The sequence below is a fragment of the Rhinoderma darwinii genome, chromosome 2 (assembly GCF_050947455.1).
Source record: "Rhinoderma darwinii isolate aRhiDar2 chromosome 2, aRhiDar2.hap1, whole genome shotgun sequence".
Classification (NCBI taxonomy): Eukaryota; Metazoa; Chordata; class Amphibia; order Anura; family Rhinodermatidae; genus Rhinoderma; species Rhinoderma darwinii.
Window position 1 is genome coordinate 249,020,048 of NC_134688.1, and position 15,614 is coordinate 249,035,661.

The 15,614-nt window shown below is 37.8% G+C and overlaps 1 protein-coding gene across 1 annotated transcript in view; it reads left to right on the top strand.

Moving 5' to 3' along the window:
* The window catches only part of LOC142741072 (bone morphogenetic protein 8B-like), a 70,105-nt gene that overhangs the window by 34,488 nt on the left and 20,003 nt on the right, over nucleotides 1–15,614 (top strand). The window contains exons 2-6 of the mRNA XM_075850461.1: nucleotides 9,690–9,882; nucleotides 10,012–10,160; nucleotides 10,963–11,157; nucleotides 13,869–13,948; nucleotides 15,221–15,331. Coding sequence (XP_075706576.1) covers nucleotides 9,690–9,882; nucleotides 10,012–10,160; nucleotides 10,963–11,157; nucleotides 13,869–13,948; nucleotides 15,221–15,331 — 728 coding nt within the window. The remainder of the gene's footprint in view (nucleotides 1–9,689; nucleotides 9,883–10,011; nucleotides 10,161–10,962; nucleotides 11,158–13,868; nucleotides 13,949–15,220; nucleotides 15,332–15,614) is intronic.

Below are 15,614 nucleotides of genomic sequence, written 5' to 3' on the forward strand. Positions count from 1 at the left end.
ATATACAGTTAGCTCCTCCATATGTCAACATTTGGCAAAGATTTATATATTAAAACCACATTAAGAGATCTTGAAAAATAAACTCATTACTTTATTCACGTGGGAGGAAACAGCCTCAGGGCTTTTGAACATTGGGTACTTCTGTTTAGGTTCTACCAATTACCATAATTTGTCCTAGATTACTTCTATTCACATTTCATAGCCTGAGATCACAGAACCTCTCTTATACATTGCCTTTTAAAAGCAAATATTTATACATCGGGGTATAGAACAGTAGAAATAACTAGAAAATACATCACATCTTGCAATGAACAACTGCTATTTATATAGAGGCAAACTGTGAAATTTAATGTTTTGTCACAGAAGATTAAAAAGTATGATCGTAAGAGATAATCATTTCCATCCTCTCACCATGCAGATGTCCCCTTCACAATGCCAGCAGAGAGCCACAAGACTTCTCCACATCCGCAGCAACTTTTCTTATGTAAAATATTATTTTAAGATTCTCATCACAAAGATGATGACATTACACTTTTCCATTATAATTCTTATTTCGTTGTCATTTTTCTTATGTATCTATTGCATGTACGGTATGTAATGGGGCAGATGTATTGATATTGTCACAAGGAAGATGCTGAGCAGAGCCAACGGCAGACGAAGTGGCAGGGCAGTTTCCAAGCACCACTGCCACTTTGTATTAGGCAGAGGTCACAGTAGTCGGACTCCTACTGATCGGACATTGGTGTCATATTCTAGCGGTATGCTACCAATGTCTTTGATAAGACAAATACTTAATTCTAAAAATCTCTCAAATACTACAGACTATTATTTTTAAAAAAAGGCACAAGGTTTCACTTTTTAACACAAAATTCTGTATTTAGATATTGAAAATGAACTATATCTCAGAACGGTGACTAAAAAGACCAAAGTAGCGAACTGAATGGAATATACAGTATATGAGTTGCATGGAAATGGCCTCAGCTTTATTTTATTAGTGCTCTCTTGAATTACTAAGGCTGTGTTCTTATTAGCGCTAGTCTCCGATCCACTGGGCTTCCGTTGCTTCTTAATGACAAGTATGCGCAGTCTGCAGCACTATTAACCCTTTCAGGACCAAGGGTCATCGATACCTCAATGACCAGCCCCATTTTTTTAAATCTGACGTGTCAGTTTATTTGGTAATAACTCTGGAATGCTTTTGCCTATCCAAGCGATTCTGAGATTGTTTTCTCGGGACATATTGTACTTTATGTTAGTGGAAAAATTTGGTCAATAAATTCATAGCTTATTTGTGAAAAACACCAAAATGTAAATAAAATTTGCAAAATTTATAATTTTTCAAATTTTAAATGTAATCCACTTGTAAAACAGATAGTAATATCACACAAAATTGTTGCTAATTAACATCCCCCATATGTCTACTTTATATTTGCATTGTTTTTTGAACATTATTTTATTTTTCTAGGATGTTACAAGGCTTAGAACTTTAGCAGCAATTTCTCACATTTTCAAGAAAATTTCAAAAGGCTATTTTGTCAAGGACCAGTTTAGTTTTGAAGTGGCTTTGAGGGCCTTATGTACTAGATAGACCCATAAATCACCCATTTTAAAAACTGCACCCCTCAAAGTATTCAAAACAGCATTCAGAAAGTTTATTAACCCTTTAGGTGCTTCACAAGAATTAAAGCAAAGTAGAGGTGAAATTTACAAATGTAAATTTTTTTTGCCAAAATTCATTTGTAATACATTTTTTTCTGTAACACAGATTGTTTCACCCAAGAAATGCAACTCAATATTTATTCGTAGAAAATGGGAGAGATCCTCCAGCTCACCTGGTTATATGTTCACATTGCCTGTAGCGCTCAGGTCCTCGTGTCGGCACACGTGTTGGATGAGCAGGAAAGATAAAGAATGGAACCAGCGCTGAGACCAATGTGTCTTTTAAAATTGGAAACTTCTTCCAAGTTTTATTCCACAAGAAAAGGTGATTTAAAATAGACAATGGATGTTTTAAATCACCTTTTCTTGTGGAATAAAACGGAAGAAGTTTCCGATTTTAACAGACACATTGGTCTCAGCGCTGGATCCATTCTTTATCTTTCCTGCTCAATATTTATTCCTCAGATTTTGCAGTTTTTAGAAATATCCCACATGTGGGTCTAGTGTACTAATGGACTGAAACGCAGGCCTCACAAGCAAAGGAGCACCTAGGGGATTTTGGGGTCTCCTTTTTTTTTAGAATATATTTTAGGCACCATGTCAGGTTTGAAGAGGTCTTGTGGTGCCAAAACAGTGGACACTCCCCAAAAGTGGTTTTGAAAACTACACACCACAAGGAATTTATCTAGGGGTATAGTTAGCATCTTGACCCGACAGGTCTTTTGCTTTATTTATTGGAATATGTCTGTGAAAATGAAAAATGAAAAATGAAAAAATATTTAAAAATGTCATTTTTACAAGGAATAAATAATAAAAAGCACCCCAAAACTTGTAAAGCTATTTCTCACGATTATGGAAATACCCCATATGTGTTAATAAACTGCTGCTTGGACCCACGGCAAGGCTCAGAAGGGAAGGAGCGCCATTTGGCTTTTGGAGCGCAGATTTTGCTTGGTAATAGTTTGGGGTTTTGCTGGTATTTCAGTTTATAATGTGGGGGCATATGTAATCTGTGCGGAGTACATCAGGGCATAATAAGAGGGTATAATAATGTGGTAAATAAATAATAATTCATACATATGTGGCCGGTGTCGCACTGATAAATGGTGCCCGATCTTATCCGCTTTTGGACACTCTGCACAATTTCTGTCGCTATATTCTGAGCGCCAGAACATTTTTTTAATTTTTTCTCCACCGGAGCCGTGCGAGGGCTTATTTGTTACGTTACAATCTGTAGTTTTCATTGGTGCCATTTTAGGGTACATGTGATATTTTTTTTGATCACTTTTTATTCGATTTTTTTGGCAAGCAAAGTGACAAAAAAAACATACATTTTGACAATGTTTTTTGTCCTTTTTTTTTAGAGTAATCACTGTGCGCTATAAATGACATTTTACTTAATTCTGCAGGTCGGTACGATTATGGCGATACCATATGTATGTAGGTTTTTTTTATGTTTTGTGGCGTTTGCACAATAAAATCACTTTTCTAGAAAATAATTTATTTTTTGTGTCACCATATTCTGAGAGCCATAATTTTTTTATTTTTCAGTCAAAAAAGCTGTGTAAGGGCTTGTTTTTTGTGGGACGGGTTGTAGTTTTTATTGGTATTATTTTGGGGTACGTGCAAATTTTTGATCACTTTTTATTCTATATTTTGGGAGGGGTGATGACCAAAAAAATAGTGAAGCTAGTATTGTTTTTTTATTATTTTTTGCGGTGTTCACCGCGCGGGAAAAATAATATTATAGTTTTATAGTTTGGGTCGTTTCGAACGGGGTGATACCAAATATGTGTACTTTTTTAAAATTTTTTGTTTTTGTAACTTACAACTTGTTTTTACACTTTTATAAAACATTTTTTTTTTTACTTGTTTTACTTGAAGACCTGCAGCACTAATCGCTGCTTTAATACATTACACTACCTAGGTAGTGTAACGTGTTATAAACGGTCAGTCTGACTTTGACAGTCACACTGACAGGAAGCCTATGAGGACCAGCTGGCCTCCGGTTTTGCCATGCAACCGACGGCAGCACCCGCAATCGGTCCTCGGGAAAGTTTGTTGTAGCAACAAACTTTCCAGTTTGTTGCTACAACAAACTTTCCCTGCGATCACATTATCGGGACCTGAACCAATCAGGTCCCGGTCATGTTTCCGGGACCAGAGGCAGGGGTTGACAGCGCGATCTGGGTGTCAGCACTACTCTGAGACACGCGGATTTCGCTTTTAACACCCACTGTGAATTAATGTCGGCGCTGCACAGAGCCCAGTAAGCGCCGACGTGAATTTACTGTGGGCGGTCAGGAAGCGGTTAATACCGGTGATCATATTCTCTGACAGCCGAACCAATCGGTTCGGCTGTCAGAGAACAGGTTGCTGGGGAGCCGCAGACACTGACCCAGCCGGCGTCCGAGCGCTTTCCACAGCGCTATGCCGGCTGGAACAGACATCTGTACATATACGTCCTGGCAGCACGGAGTAAGTGCGAAAAGGACGTTTATGTACAGATTGTCGGCATGAAAGGGTTAAAAGAGGAAGCCCCGAACCATTATAGGTAAATGGAGTCCATCAAGATTTGTGAGAATCTTTGTCAAAACAGATACGTCAAATTTTCATCGCTGTTACAAATGGAAGCCATGTGAACTGAGTCTAAAATGAATTAACAATTCCACTACATTGGCAAACTTTAGTTAATAAATGCACAATACTCTGATAAAATGTTTAGCATGTGCCTTCATGATACTAATACACTTACGTTTTATTAAAAACACTTTGTAATATCTAAAGAATTCTTATAGGCTATGTCTACCTATGCAATCAATTTTATTCTATTGTTTTAATGCATCTAAAATGGAGAAAAAAAATGAAGCAACTGAAAATATTTTTAATTAGAAATTCCTGACCATATTGTGTCTATGAACCCTTGCACAACTGAGACAAACGGAAACCATTAGCACCGGATCCGTCAACATTGAAATCAATGGTGATGGAAACGGAAACATTTGGTTTCCGTTTGTGTCAGTCAGGGTCCCGTTACGACGGAAAGCTCAGACGGAACATCGGAACGGGACCCTGGCGCAGATGTGAACGAAGCCTAACTTACATTTGATAGATTAGCAAGAAGTACGGGGCAGATGGATGGCAATATGACTGCACAGGGTTTGTTTATAGTTTGTAACCATAGAAACATATAGGTAAGGACTGGACACAGAAAGACATAGAGAAAGAGGTTCAGCTAAAATTCTTCAGTAAATGGAACTTATTTATTGGGGCTCATTACTCCAGACAGGAGATAACGGAGCTAGTACAACCCTGCAAATATACTGAGTGGTAGAATTGGGAGAACTTGAGGAGCAATAATAGAAAAATTTGGTTGCAAAGCCTTTACTTTCATGACCTGTATTAAAATACTGACAAGTGGTTCTATTTGGGCTTTTAAAGTTTACTTAGACTTGATAGCAAAATGTTATTGGTGCATTGAGATTGAAAAACATGAATTCATTTCTACATTAAAGAATTCTACAAATATGTTCAGAATATTTTTTAACAGTGACGCTAAAGTTTGTAACATTAACCTAGTATTATTTTATGTGCGTGTGAGCTGTAAATTACAACAAAGAAGTCTCACACAGCAACTAATAATAATATCTGCTCTACATGCGGCAATCTGATAGGTGGATCAACACCTCAAATTTCCTGTGAAATTCTCTCATAAAAGAGTCTTGTTGAGCCTTATCATTTCTATCTGAAATTCTTCATAAGTGTGTGTATCCCGGAGAATCCTTGTGGATTACAAACGTTGCTGGGGGAGGTTTGCTGAGTCTCATTGACCAGTTGTGTCTTCATAACCACCCAGGGCTTGTGGTTGAGGAAATGGCACTAGAGGCCTCGGATAATTCAGCTAGGAATGGATGGGATATTACTTTTACTAACATTATTAAAATGGTAAGATTAGCCTCTCAATCCTTTTCTATACACATCGCTGAAGAAACTGTATAAAATGAAGATGTATATGTGTACAACTTACAATCACTTATATTTTGCTTTTTATTACCATATACCATTACCTTGACTATTAATTTCCTCTATTCCTTCTTCTTCTATGGGAAGTACCGCAGTTTAATAAATACCATATGTGTACCATACATTCATGATCATACATTGTGTGATATTCCGGAGTAGTACTTAGAAAATTATTAGCAGAGAACATCGGGAACGACTACTATAGGTACCGCGAAGGCTTTCCTGCCTGTCCATTGTTTTCATTAACAAGTCATCGATAAAAATGAACAACCAATTCTGTAGTGTATCCGTTTCTAGAGCCTGTGAGTAAATAAAAAAATTATTCTAAAAAATTATTAATCACTGAAAGACAGATCAATATTGTATGTCATCCAAAAATACCTTTTCCATCTTTCCTAATTTCTACTGAATTTCTTAAAATTAATTCAATCATTTTTAAAAAAAATCACAGGAGCTCTTAAAAATGTACAATACTATTATCAAAGCTAATGTACCCTATTTAATTTTTTTGGTCAAATTCTGTGCTGACTAATTTCATAATCTATCTGTATAGGTAAGCTGTTTTTCTGACTTCACAAATAATATACTTCTGGCTTCATTAAGCCACCACTAGAGGGAGCTCACTGCATATGGATTTATACAGCTAGAACTGAACTTAACGGGAGCTGTATAAAAGGAATAGTGTACTAATACTTTACTTTAGAACTGGGGAATTCAATTTTCCTCTGAAAAATGCAATAGGTGCAAGTGCAGGTGGCAATGCCATCACTTAGGTGACAATACAGGTCTCCAGTGTGGAGATCAAGCTTGGGTACCGCTTGCACTAGGCCTTTTACCGGGCAACTGCCAATTCATTCAGACTCTGCCTTGGCAAGCCTCCTTTTCTGCTAACGTTTCCTCTTAAGGAAACGGTTCAATATTCATAATATGTAAATTGTAAAAAGACGAAAAACAACAGTTGGACTTAAGAATGCCGTTATATACTGGTAAAATTGCAAGGTAGAGAAATTAAATCAAATTTAAACTAAATTAAATAAATGTAGTGACTACTTAAAGAGGCTCTGTCACCACATTATAAGTGCCCTATCTCCTACATAAGGAGATCGGCGCTATAATATAGGTGACAGCAGTGCTTTTTATTTTAAAAAAATGATCTATTTTTACCACTTTATTAGCGATTTTAGATTTAGATTTTGGGTGTATTTTTACTTTAGACCAAGTGGGCGTTGTACAGGGGAGTGTATGACGCTGACCAATCAGTGACCAATCAGCGTCATACACTTCTCTCCATTCATTTACTCAGCGCATAGGGTTCCTGCTAGATCCTTATGTGCTGTCTTATACTAACATATTAACAATACTGAAGTGTTTAGACCGTGAATAGACATTCCACGGGATGTCTATTCACAATCTCTGCAATTCGTTAATCTGTCTGTGGTAGTTACAGCAGAAGAAGCGTGATCTCGCAAGATCTCGCTGTAAATGACAGGTTACAACGACATCACGCTTCCACAGCTGTAACTACCATAGAAACAGTAACGAAGTGCAGAGATTGTGAATAGACATCCCGTGGAATGTCTATTCACTGTCTAAATACTTCAGTATTGTTAATGTGTTAGTAACGTACTAGTACATTAAGAAATATGGTGTTTTTAAGCCAACAATCATATTTATGAAACCACCGTTCTGCTTTTCTATCTAACATCTATCTATCTATCTATCTATCTATCTATCTATCTATCTATCTATCTATCTATCTATCTATCTATCTATCTATCTATCTATCTATCATCTATCTATCTATCTATCTATCTATCTATCTATCTATCTATCTATCTATCTATCTATCTATCTATCTATCTCATATCTATCTGTCTGACATCTGTCAGTCTATCTAATATACAAAAATGGTGACAACACTTTGCGAACACTAATGCCACCTAAGCACTATAGATAAATAAATATGCATTGCTGCTGAATCTTATTACAATAGTAAGGTTCTTAGCACACATTTTGATCAAATTGTGTGAGCCCACCTGCCACGACAAGGCATCCCCTATAGGTGGGTCCCTACGCTGCCCGTAGCCCCAGAACTGGAGCTAAGCCTACATATACATGGAGATGGTCAGAACCAGAATTAAACTAATTAAAATCACCCAGGGCAGAATGGGACGAGTGCAGGATCAAAAATGGAGGTAGTCACAAACTCCACATATATACAAAAAGAAATCAAAAAAGTTTGATCAGCACATTCCAGCAAAATGAAACAAAACACGCATACAGGTGAAAGGAAACCTAAGACTGTGACTATTGTAAGTAGATTTAGCGGTCATGCATATTTATTTATCTATAGTGCTTAGGTGGCATTAGTATTCGCAAAGTGCGGTCGCCATTTTTGTATATTGTATTGCCTTGCAGTCTTAGGCTTCCTTGCACCTGTATACATGTTTTGTTTCATTTTGCTGGAATGTGCTGATCAAACTTTTTGGATATATGTGGAGTTGGTGACTGCCTCCATTTTTGATCCTGCTCTCCTCCCATTCTGCTCTGGGTGATTTTGATTAATTTAATGTTGGTTCCTACCATCCCTAGGTATATGTAGGCTTAGCCTCAGTTCTGGGGGTACGAGCAGCATAGGGACCCACCTATAGAGGCCCTGTCGTAGCAGATGGGCGCACACAATTTGATCAAAATGTGCTCTAAGAACCTCACTATTGTAAGTAGATTTAGCAGTCATGCATATTTATTTATCTATAGTGCTTAGGTGGCATTAGTGTTCGCAGTGCGTGGTCGCCATTTTTTTTATATTGTATTGCCTTGCAGTATCAGGCTTCCTTGCACTTTTATACATGTTTTGTTACATTGTGCTGATCAAACGTTTTGGATTTGTTATCTATTTATCTCATATCTATCTATCTATCTATCTATCTATCTATCTATCTATCTATCTATCTATCTATCTATCTATCTATCTATCTATCTATCTATCTATCTATCTGTCTGTCTCATATCTGTCTAACTAACTATCTATCTATTTATCATGTGTCTATCTCATATCTGTCTATCTATCTATTTATCATGTGTCTATCTCATATCTGTCTGTCTCATATCTATTTGTCTGTCTGTCTATCTATCTTTTTAATTATCGATCAGGGGAGAACCTAGAGGTGAGGGGACCCATAGCACAGATTAAAATAGGGTCCCCTTATTGTGCTGGTTAACACTACCACTAGAGATCAGCGAATTTCCCAAAATTAATTTCGGGTCGATTCAGTCAAATCGCCCCTCCAATTCGATTAGGGTTAAAAACTTCCCCGCAAATCTAAACTATCCTGATTGCACTGAAAACTCATGTCTGACTCTCTGATGTCTGCTAGGACAGTATCTAACCCCTTTTAAGCTCTTAATGCCAAGCCAGCATTAGTAATGTGAAAGGGACAGCAACCTATATGGGAAGAGGGAGGGATAACCGTAGTGTATTTTGGGAAGGCTGCCTCCAAGGCATTATGGGGAAGCCTGCCTGAGCTCAGGTGATCCTTTTTTTATTCTGTAAAATGTTATGGAATTCAGACCAAATTAGATTTATTTTGAATCAATTCGCTCAACTCTAATTACCAGACCTCTAAACATCTAGGACAAAAGGGCTTGAATCTTATTTGCCCCATCTCCTTTCCATGGTCATTAGTTTAATTCCCCCATACCAATGTTTGTAGGGCCTGTAAAGAGGAGCTAAGCAGGTTCTCACCATCCACTAAAATAAAGGATGAAGTCAAACATTTCTGGGCCACTCTCTCCAGGGGCCCCGTAGAAGTCGCATGGATTACCTATATGGTATGTCAAATATTTCTTAATGGTTTCACGTTGTCAGAACAATACTCCTGTGTTTCAGTCATTTATTGGGTGATCCTTCCTGTATTTTACTTGTTATGGTGAGGCACAGTTGTTTTATCTAACAGTAGTATTAGGGTAACACTTGAATAAGAAAATACTTCCTTATATGTTTACAGTTGAAAATGACAGAGATATCTTCCATCAGAAGCCATACTGGAAAGAGTTTAAGTTTGACATGACTCAGATTCCAACTGGAGAGTCTGTGACAGCAGCTGAGTTTCGGCTTTTCAAAACCCGCAGTTTTTCACGACAGTTAAACAGGACGCTTCATATCAGCATCTACGAGATACATCGAGAGCCTGCTAACCGGTATGTGCCTTTATCTTACTGAGAACACTAAGCTGCACTAGAGCCGGACCTTATATTAGTCAGGTGAAGTCCTAAATCTAGCTGATGATATTAAGTACATGTAATATATACCATCTCTTTCTTTTATAGACAGCCGGAGTTAACTTTGTTGGACCACGAGAGCATACAGGCTGGGGATGAAGGGTGGCTGGTCTTTGATGTGACAGCAGCCAGTAACCACTGGTTGCTTAACTCAAAATATAATTCAGGGCTGCGCCTCTATGTGGAGAATGACGACGGTGAGGTTAAACACTAAGAATTACTGTCTTAAGTGGAAATTGCATGTTGACTTTCATTACACATGTAGAGATGGGTCATCTTGGCTTTCTTATTTGGCTCCGTTTATATAAATATCATCTACTTTAGCAGAACTAATTTGGTTTCTATAGCCGAAAGATTATTACAAGCTGTTGACTGAGATTTCCCTTTAATAGCATCAAGTGACAGCTTCCATTTCATAAGTTTGTTGTGTTTTCTATGCGCCAATGGTCACAGGTTTGGGGGGGGGGGGGTTAACCTTTAAGGCTTTGTTCACATCACGTCTGAGGTGTACTTTCGTTGTAAACTTCGGGAGGACTTCCTGACATATGTGCAGTGTGTCCATAGACTTCTATTACCAAAAGGTATGTCAATATAACATTCTTATAACTTTTTTGAAACTGTATTGAAGGTGCAGTTGACTACGCTTTTCAAAACAAGGGGATCTCTCGAGAAAACATTTTCTTTTTTTTTTACAATGGTAGTCAATGGCAGATGTATGCAACTGTACAAGCGCTTTCAAAAGTTCACGCCGAAAGTAATCTGCGAACGTGATGTGAATAGAGCCTACGTTTGGTTTTATGTTACGCCAGTACTGAATTGCCCATTCATCTGTGTTAACACATATATACACATACATTTTCAAATGTGGAGAATGCATCCAAGTTTTATAAAAATACTAAATAAACTGAAACATTTCAGGCAAAATACTCCTCTAAATGTATAATTTGAAGATTACATAGTACACATTATATACTATAATGATGTGCTTTAATGTAACAGGACAAAGTGTTGATCCAAGCTTGGCGGGCATCTTAGGAAGACGGGCACCTCGTTCCAAACAGCCATTCATGGTCACATTTTTTCGGGCAAGTAAAAACCAGATCAGATCAACAAGAGCAATTAAACAGCTAAAAAAAAGGCAACAGAAGAAACACAGTGATCTTCCACATCCCAACAAACTGCCTGGTGTATTTGGTAAGACTTGTGTGGCAAAATGAATTGTGTCTTTTCATTGTGCTTAAAAAGGACCTGTCTCTCCTGACATGTCTGTTTAAGGAAACAGTTCCTCTGTTATTCCTACTAGAAATATATGAATAATTTGAGAATTGGGTGTTAACATTTGGGAGGAGTGTCCTTACACAGACTGTTCGCACTCATTGGACAATGACAGAGTTGGACTGTGTAGGGACACGCTTCTTTCACAAGGGAAATGGGAACACCCAGATGTCAATTTATTCATAGAGGAACGGCACAACACAGAGTTGTGTTCTACGAAGAATACAAGTATTTACTAAAATAGACACGTCAGGAGAGATGACATGTCCTCTTTAAAGCTAACTTATATTCGTGTTTTTTAATGTTAACAATAGATGGAACTAAAATATGATGAAGGAAATTTACTTAGACTGGTGTTTCATACGTCAGTTATATAGCCCTCAGGAGTGAGATGTGGCTAATTTATTAAATTTGTTGCATATTCTGCTGTCCTCGCACCAGAAAGGGAAATCTACTCCAGCTAAGAGCTGGTGTAGATTTCCACCATAATTTAAGACAGCATCTAGGGTAAATTATAGTAAATGTGTTGGGGCACGGGTGGGCCTCCCACTTCTACTAAGCCCCCCACATATTTTACTAAAGTTATGGGAGCGGCGTAAATGCATCAAAAGACTTGATGTATTTGCAACTTTTTTAGGCCGGAAAACTGGTGTAGAACATTTGATACATTTTCCCCCATAGTGTGTATTGTATCATGTACTGAAATATTCATTCTATACACATAGTTTGTAAGGTGCAAAATCTCTTTAAGGTGTCTGCACAGGGGGCCTACCAACATACCTAAAAAATAATAATTTCATCCTACTATCTAAAAGATTGCGTGTCATGGACTGTGTTGATGATTCCCTTAGATCACAATTAGTATTGGATTGCAAGATACCAGAGAAATAGATTCCAGGAGCCATGAGAGAATAGATATATGATGGCCACCTTGCTCATGACATATTAGCTGTTAGGCAGTAAGAGACCAATATATGGTTCTTGCACAGCGACTTCTTCTAACTATGTCTGCCATGGAGCTTAGGGGACTTAAAAGGGAAGGTGTCATGAATTATTTTTTTTTTTATCATATTGCTTTTAATATGATATTAACATAAATTTTATTTATTTGTGTTTTCGTGTTCTACTTTTTACTTTGTACTTACTTTTACTTCTCTATGGGGGCTGCCATTTTTTTTTCATCTCTGTATGTGTCGATTAACGACACATACAGAGATGGAATACGGCACATACAACCCCATAGAGAATGCGAACGGGAGCCGTTTCATTCTCCTCAGCGTACGCCGTCTGTGTGGGAACGGCGCATGCGCTGCTCCCACACAGACCAAAACGAAGCTTGTTCGCAGAGCGAAATCCGGCGCCATTTTCTTGTGGACCGGAAGCAGCTACCGGACAGTAAGATGACTACTTCCGGCCGCGGCTTCCGGCCATATGTTCAAGGAAGCGAAGGCGCAAGGAATAGGAGCGGAGGCGGCAGCAGCGGCAGGAGCAGGTAATTTATGTTAGTCTATGTGATGTGTGTATTATGTTCGTGTTATACTGTCTGCTTAGCACTGTATCTAATCCTCCTACACTGTGCAGTCACTCAGAAAATGGCGGCACACAGTGTAGGAGGTTTGAAGATTCAACCCCCTCCTTCTCCTGGCACTCGCCAGAATAAGGGAGGGGGGATTGTGTGAGGACACTAGAGAGAGTGTGTCTACCCCAAATTTTCAGCATAAAGCAATGAGGTTGGTTTACCACATTGACCATGCTGCAATTTTGGGAACTGCTCCCTTTAGTGGCCAGCACATGGAAATTTTATAAATTAGAATCTAATTTATAATATTTCCTGACTTGTGAAAAAATGTAAAAAATTAAAACAATGTGTAATCACTTATATATTAATTGTTTAACTAAAAAAAAAAAATTCTAGCGACACATTCCCTTTAAGTCCAGTAGGCGCCTCACCAACTATTACGTCCGTTAAACAACTTCCTGCTATGATGAAATCTAACCTGAAGCTGTATATTGTTATTTTCTATAAACATACTTATTGTGGGCAAAATATTTCACATGGTTAGAGAAAAATTTTGCATGTTTTCATAACTAAGGCAGGATAAATAATTGTGCATCCAAAGCTCTGGCAAAGGCAACATAAATATATAAAAATCTTTCCATCAAAAACATTAGTCTTTACATTCAGTGTTGACTGTGTGCAGCTTTGTAAATATTTTTAAGTATATATCTTTTATTTATAAAGCATATGTCAGCATTATAGTCATTAATCTGTTCAGTGTGTTGTTTTGCTTATTTGCTGTATAGTTGCATTTTTATGCTACTTCTGGTAAAGCTTATTATGTGAGTTTTTTTTATTAGATTCAACATGGAATGCGGGAAGGTGGTAAATTATTTCTCAGGGGCCTATGGTACGTGTGTATGTTTCTTTACACATGCAAGTCCATATGGTCATTCTATGGACCCATTTGTCTACATAGAGGTTTATATATGGAACACGGTGCACAAACATGTGTGGTTACACACACACCCTCCTTCACACCGCCTAGAAACTTTAGTTGTGTACTTAATTTGCAAATGTGTACTCTTAGACAAGTGTAATTTATATATGTAAATTTGTTATGTCATTTTAGATCATGTGCATGTCCCTGATGGCAGACAAGTGTGCAAAAGGCATGAGTTGTACGTCAGCTTTCGGGATTTAGGTTGGCTGGTAAATGTCCTTTATTGTTATTTGGTCTTATCTACTCATGGTGTTTTTCTCCAACAGATATTGTTTTTTTATTGATGTATAGAATTTTAGCAAAAATAAAAGTGGAAAATGCTTTTGAACTATAATGATCCACATATAAAAAAAAACAAAATCCCTCCTTAGACAGATGTAGATGTGTATTAGATGTAGAGCAGGCAGCAATGTTGTGTCTGACCTGCATATCATTTGTCTTTCACCTTTCCTCTGCATCACTGTTTTAAATTCACTTTTACTGTTTCCATGCTAGCGGAGTATCCTTGTGGGATGTCACAGCTCTGCTGTGTGCGCTGACCAATCAGATGCCTTTCCCTTGCTGCCCCACCCCTCTTACAGCATGAGTCTCACACACAGGTTGAGGTAGAGAGTGTAGCATAATACCCCACCTCCTCCCTCCCCTCTCACAAGCTTGTTGAGTAGGCAGGCTCTACCTGGTGTGCTGTCATTGGTCAGAACACACAGAGCACAGCAATCAGCTGCCTTTCCCTTGCTGCCACCCTCTCACAGCAGGAGTCTCAGGCTGTAGCATAATCTTCCCTCCTCCTCCCTCTCCTCATAGCCAGAGTCTCACATACAGGTTAACATAGAGACTGTAGCATAATCCCACACCTCCTCCTCCCCTGACACAGCATGAGTCTTACAAAGATACAAGGGAGAGATACTGCTACAGCTTCCCCCTCCACACCCTACCTCCCTGTCTAGTATTAACTGTTGGTAGATGCATTTTTTTTTTAAGTGTCCAAAGATTTCTGAACATCTACCGAGAGCTTGCAGACCGGAAACGATGCTACTTTCCCCTAAAAAGATTAAAAAGTTTCATACATTTACATGTAATACTTAAGGAAAAAAATTAAAAAAAATTCAGATACGCATTGAATAAAACATTATTTTATTTGGCTGAATTATAAAACCAGAAATAGTTTTTTTGTAGTATATCTTCATTATTTAGTAGTCATGAAAAATACACTATAATAATAAGCTTTTCTAAAAATCTTTTTTATGTATGGTGCAAATATTATTGGCTCTTTGAAGATTCAGACTTGAATTAAAGTGCAGATTTAGCCTATTGAAAGGGTGTACAAATAAGTGTACCTATAAGTACAGGTGTACTTATTGAAAGGGTCCATATATTTGATCTGCTTTTATGGCTATGCAATATAAAAATGAATAACACTTACCTGTCCATCATTACACTGTGTAAATGCGTTGACCTGTTTATGTTTTTACATACTATAGGACTGGGTAATCGCTCCACAGGGGTACTCAGCATTTTACTGTGAGGGAGAATGTTCGTTTCCACTTGATTCCTGTATGAACGCCACCAATCATGCAATACTACAATCACTAGTAAGTTTTGCTATTCAATTTTATTCGATGTCTTGATTTTTAGCCATCCTAAATAACAGGGGTTCATCCACATGTAATGATGATTAGGGAACACGAGGTACTGGGAAGACAAGTAATGGCCTGATTCTGAATCAGCAATAATAATAATAAGAATAATATATGAAGGAAGAAGAATATTTTCCACGCAGAAGGTAGACTGCTGTGGACTGTAAGCTGAGATAGGGACTAATAAATGGACAATGCAGAGAAGCCTGCAAAATTCCAGTCCTTTAAGGCTTCGTTC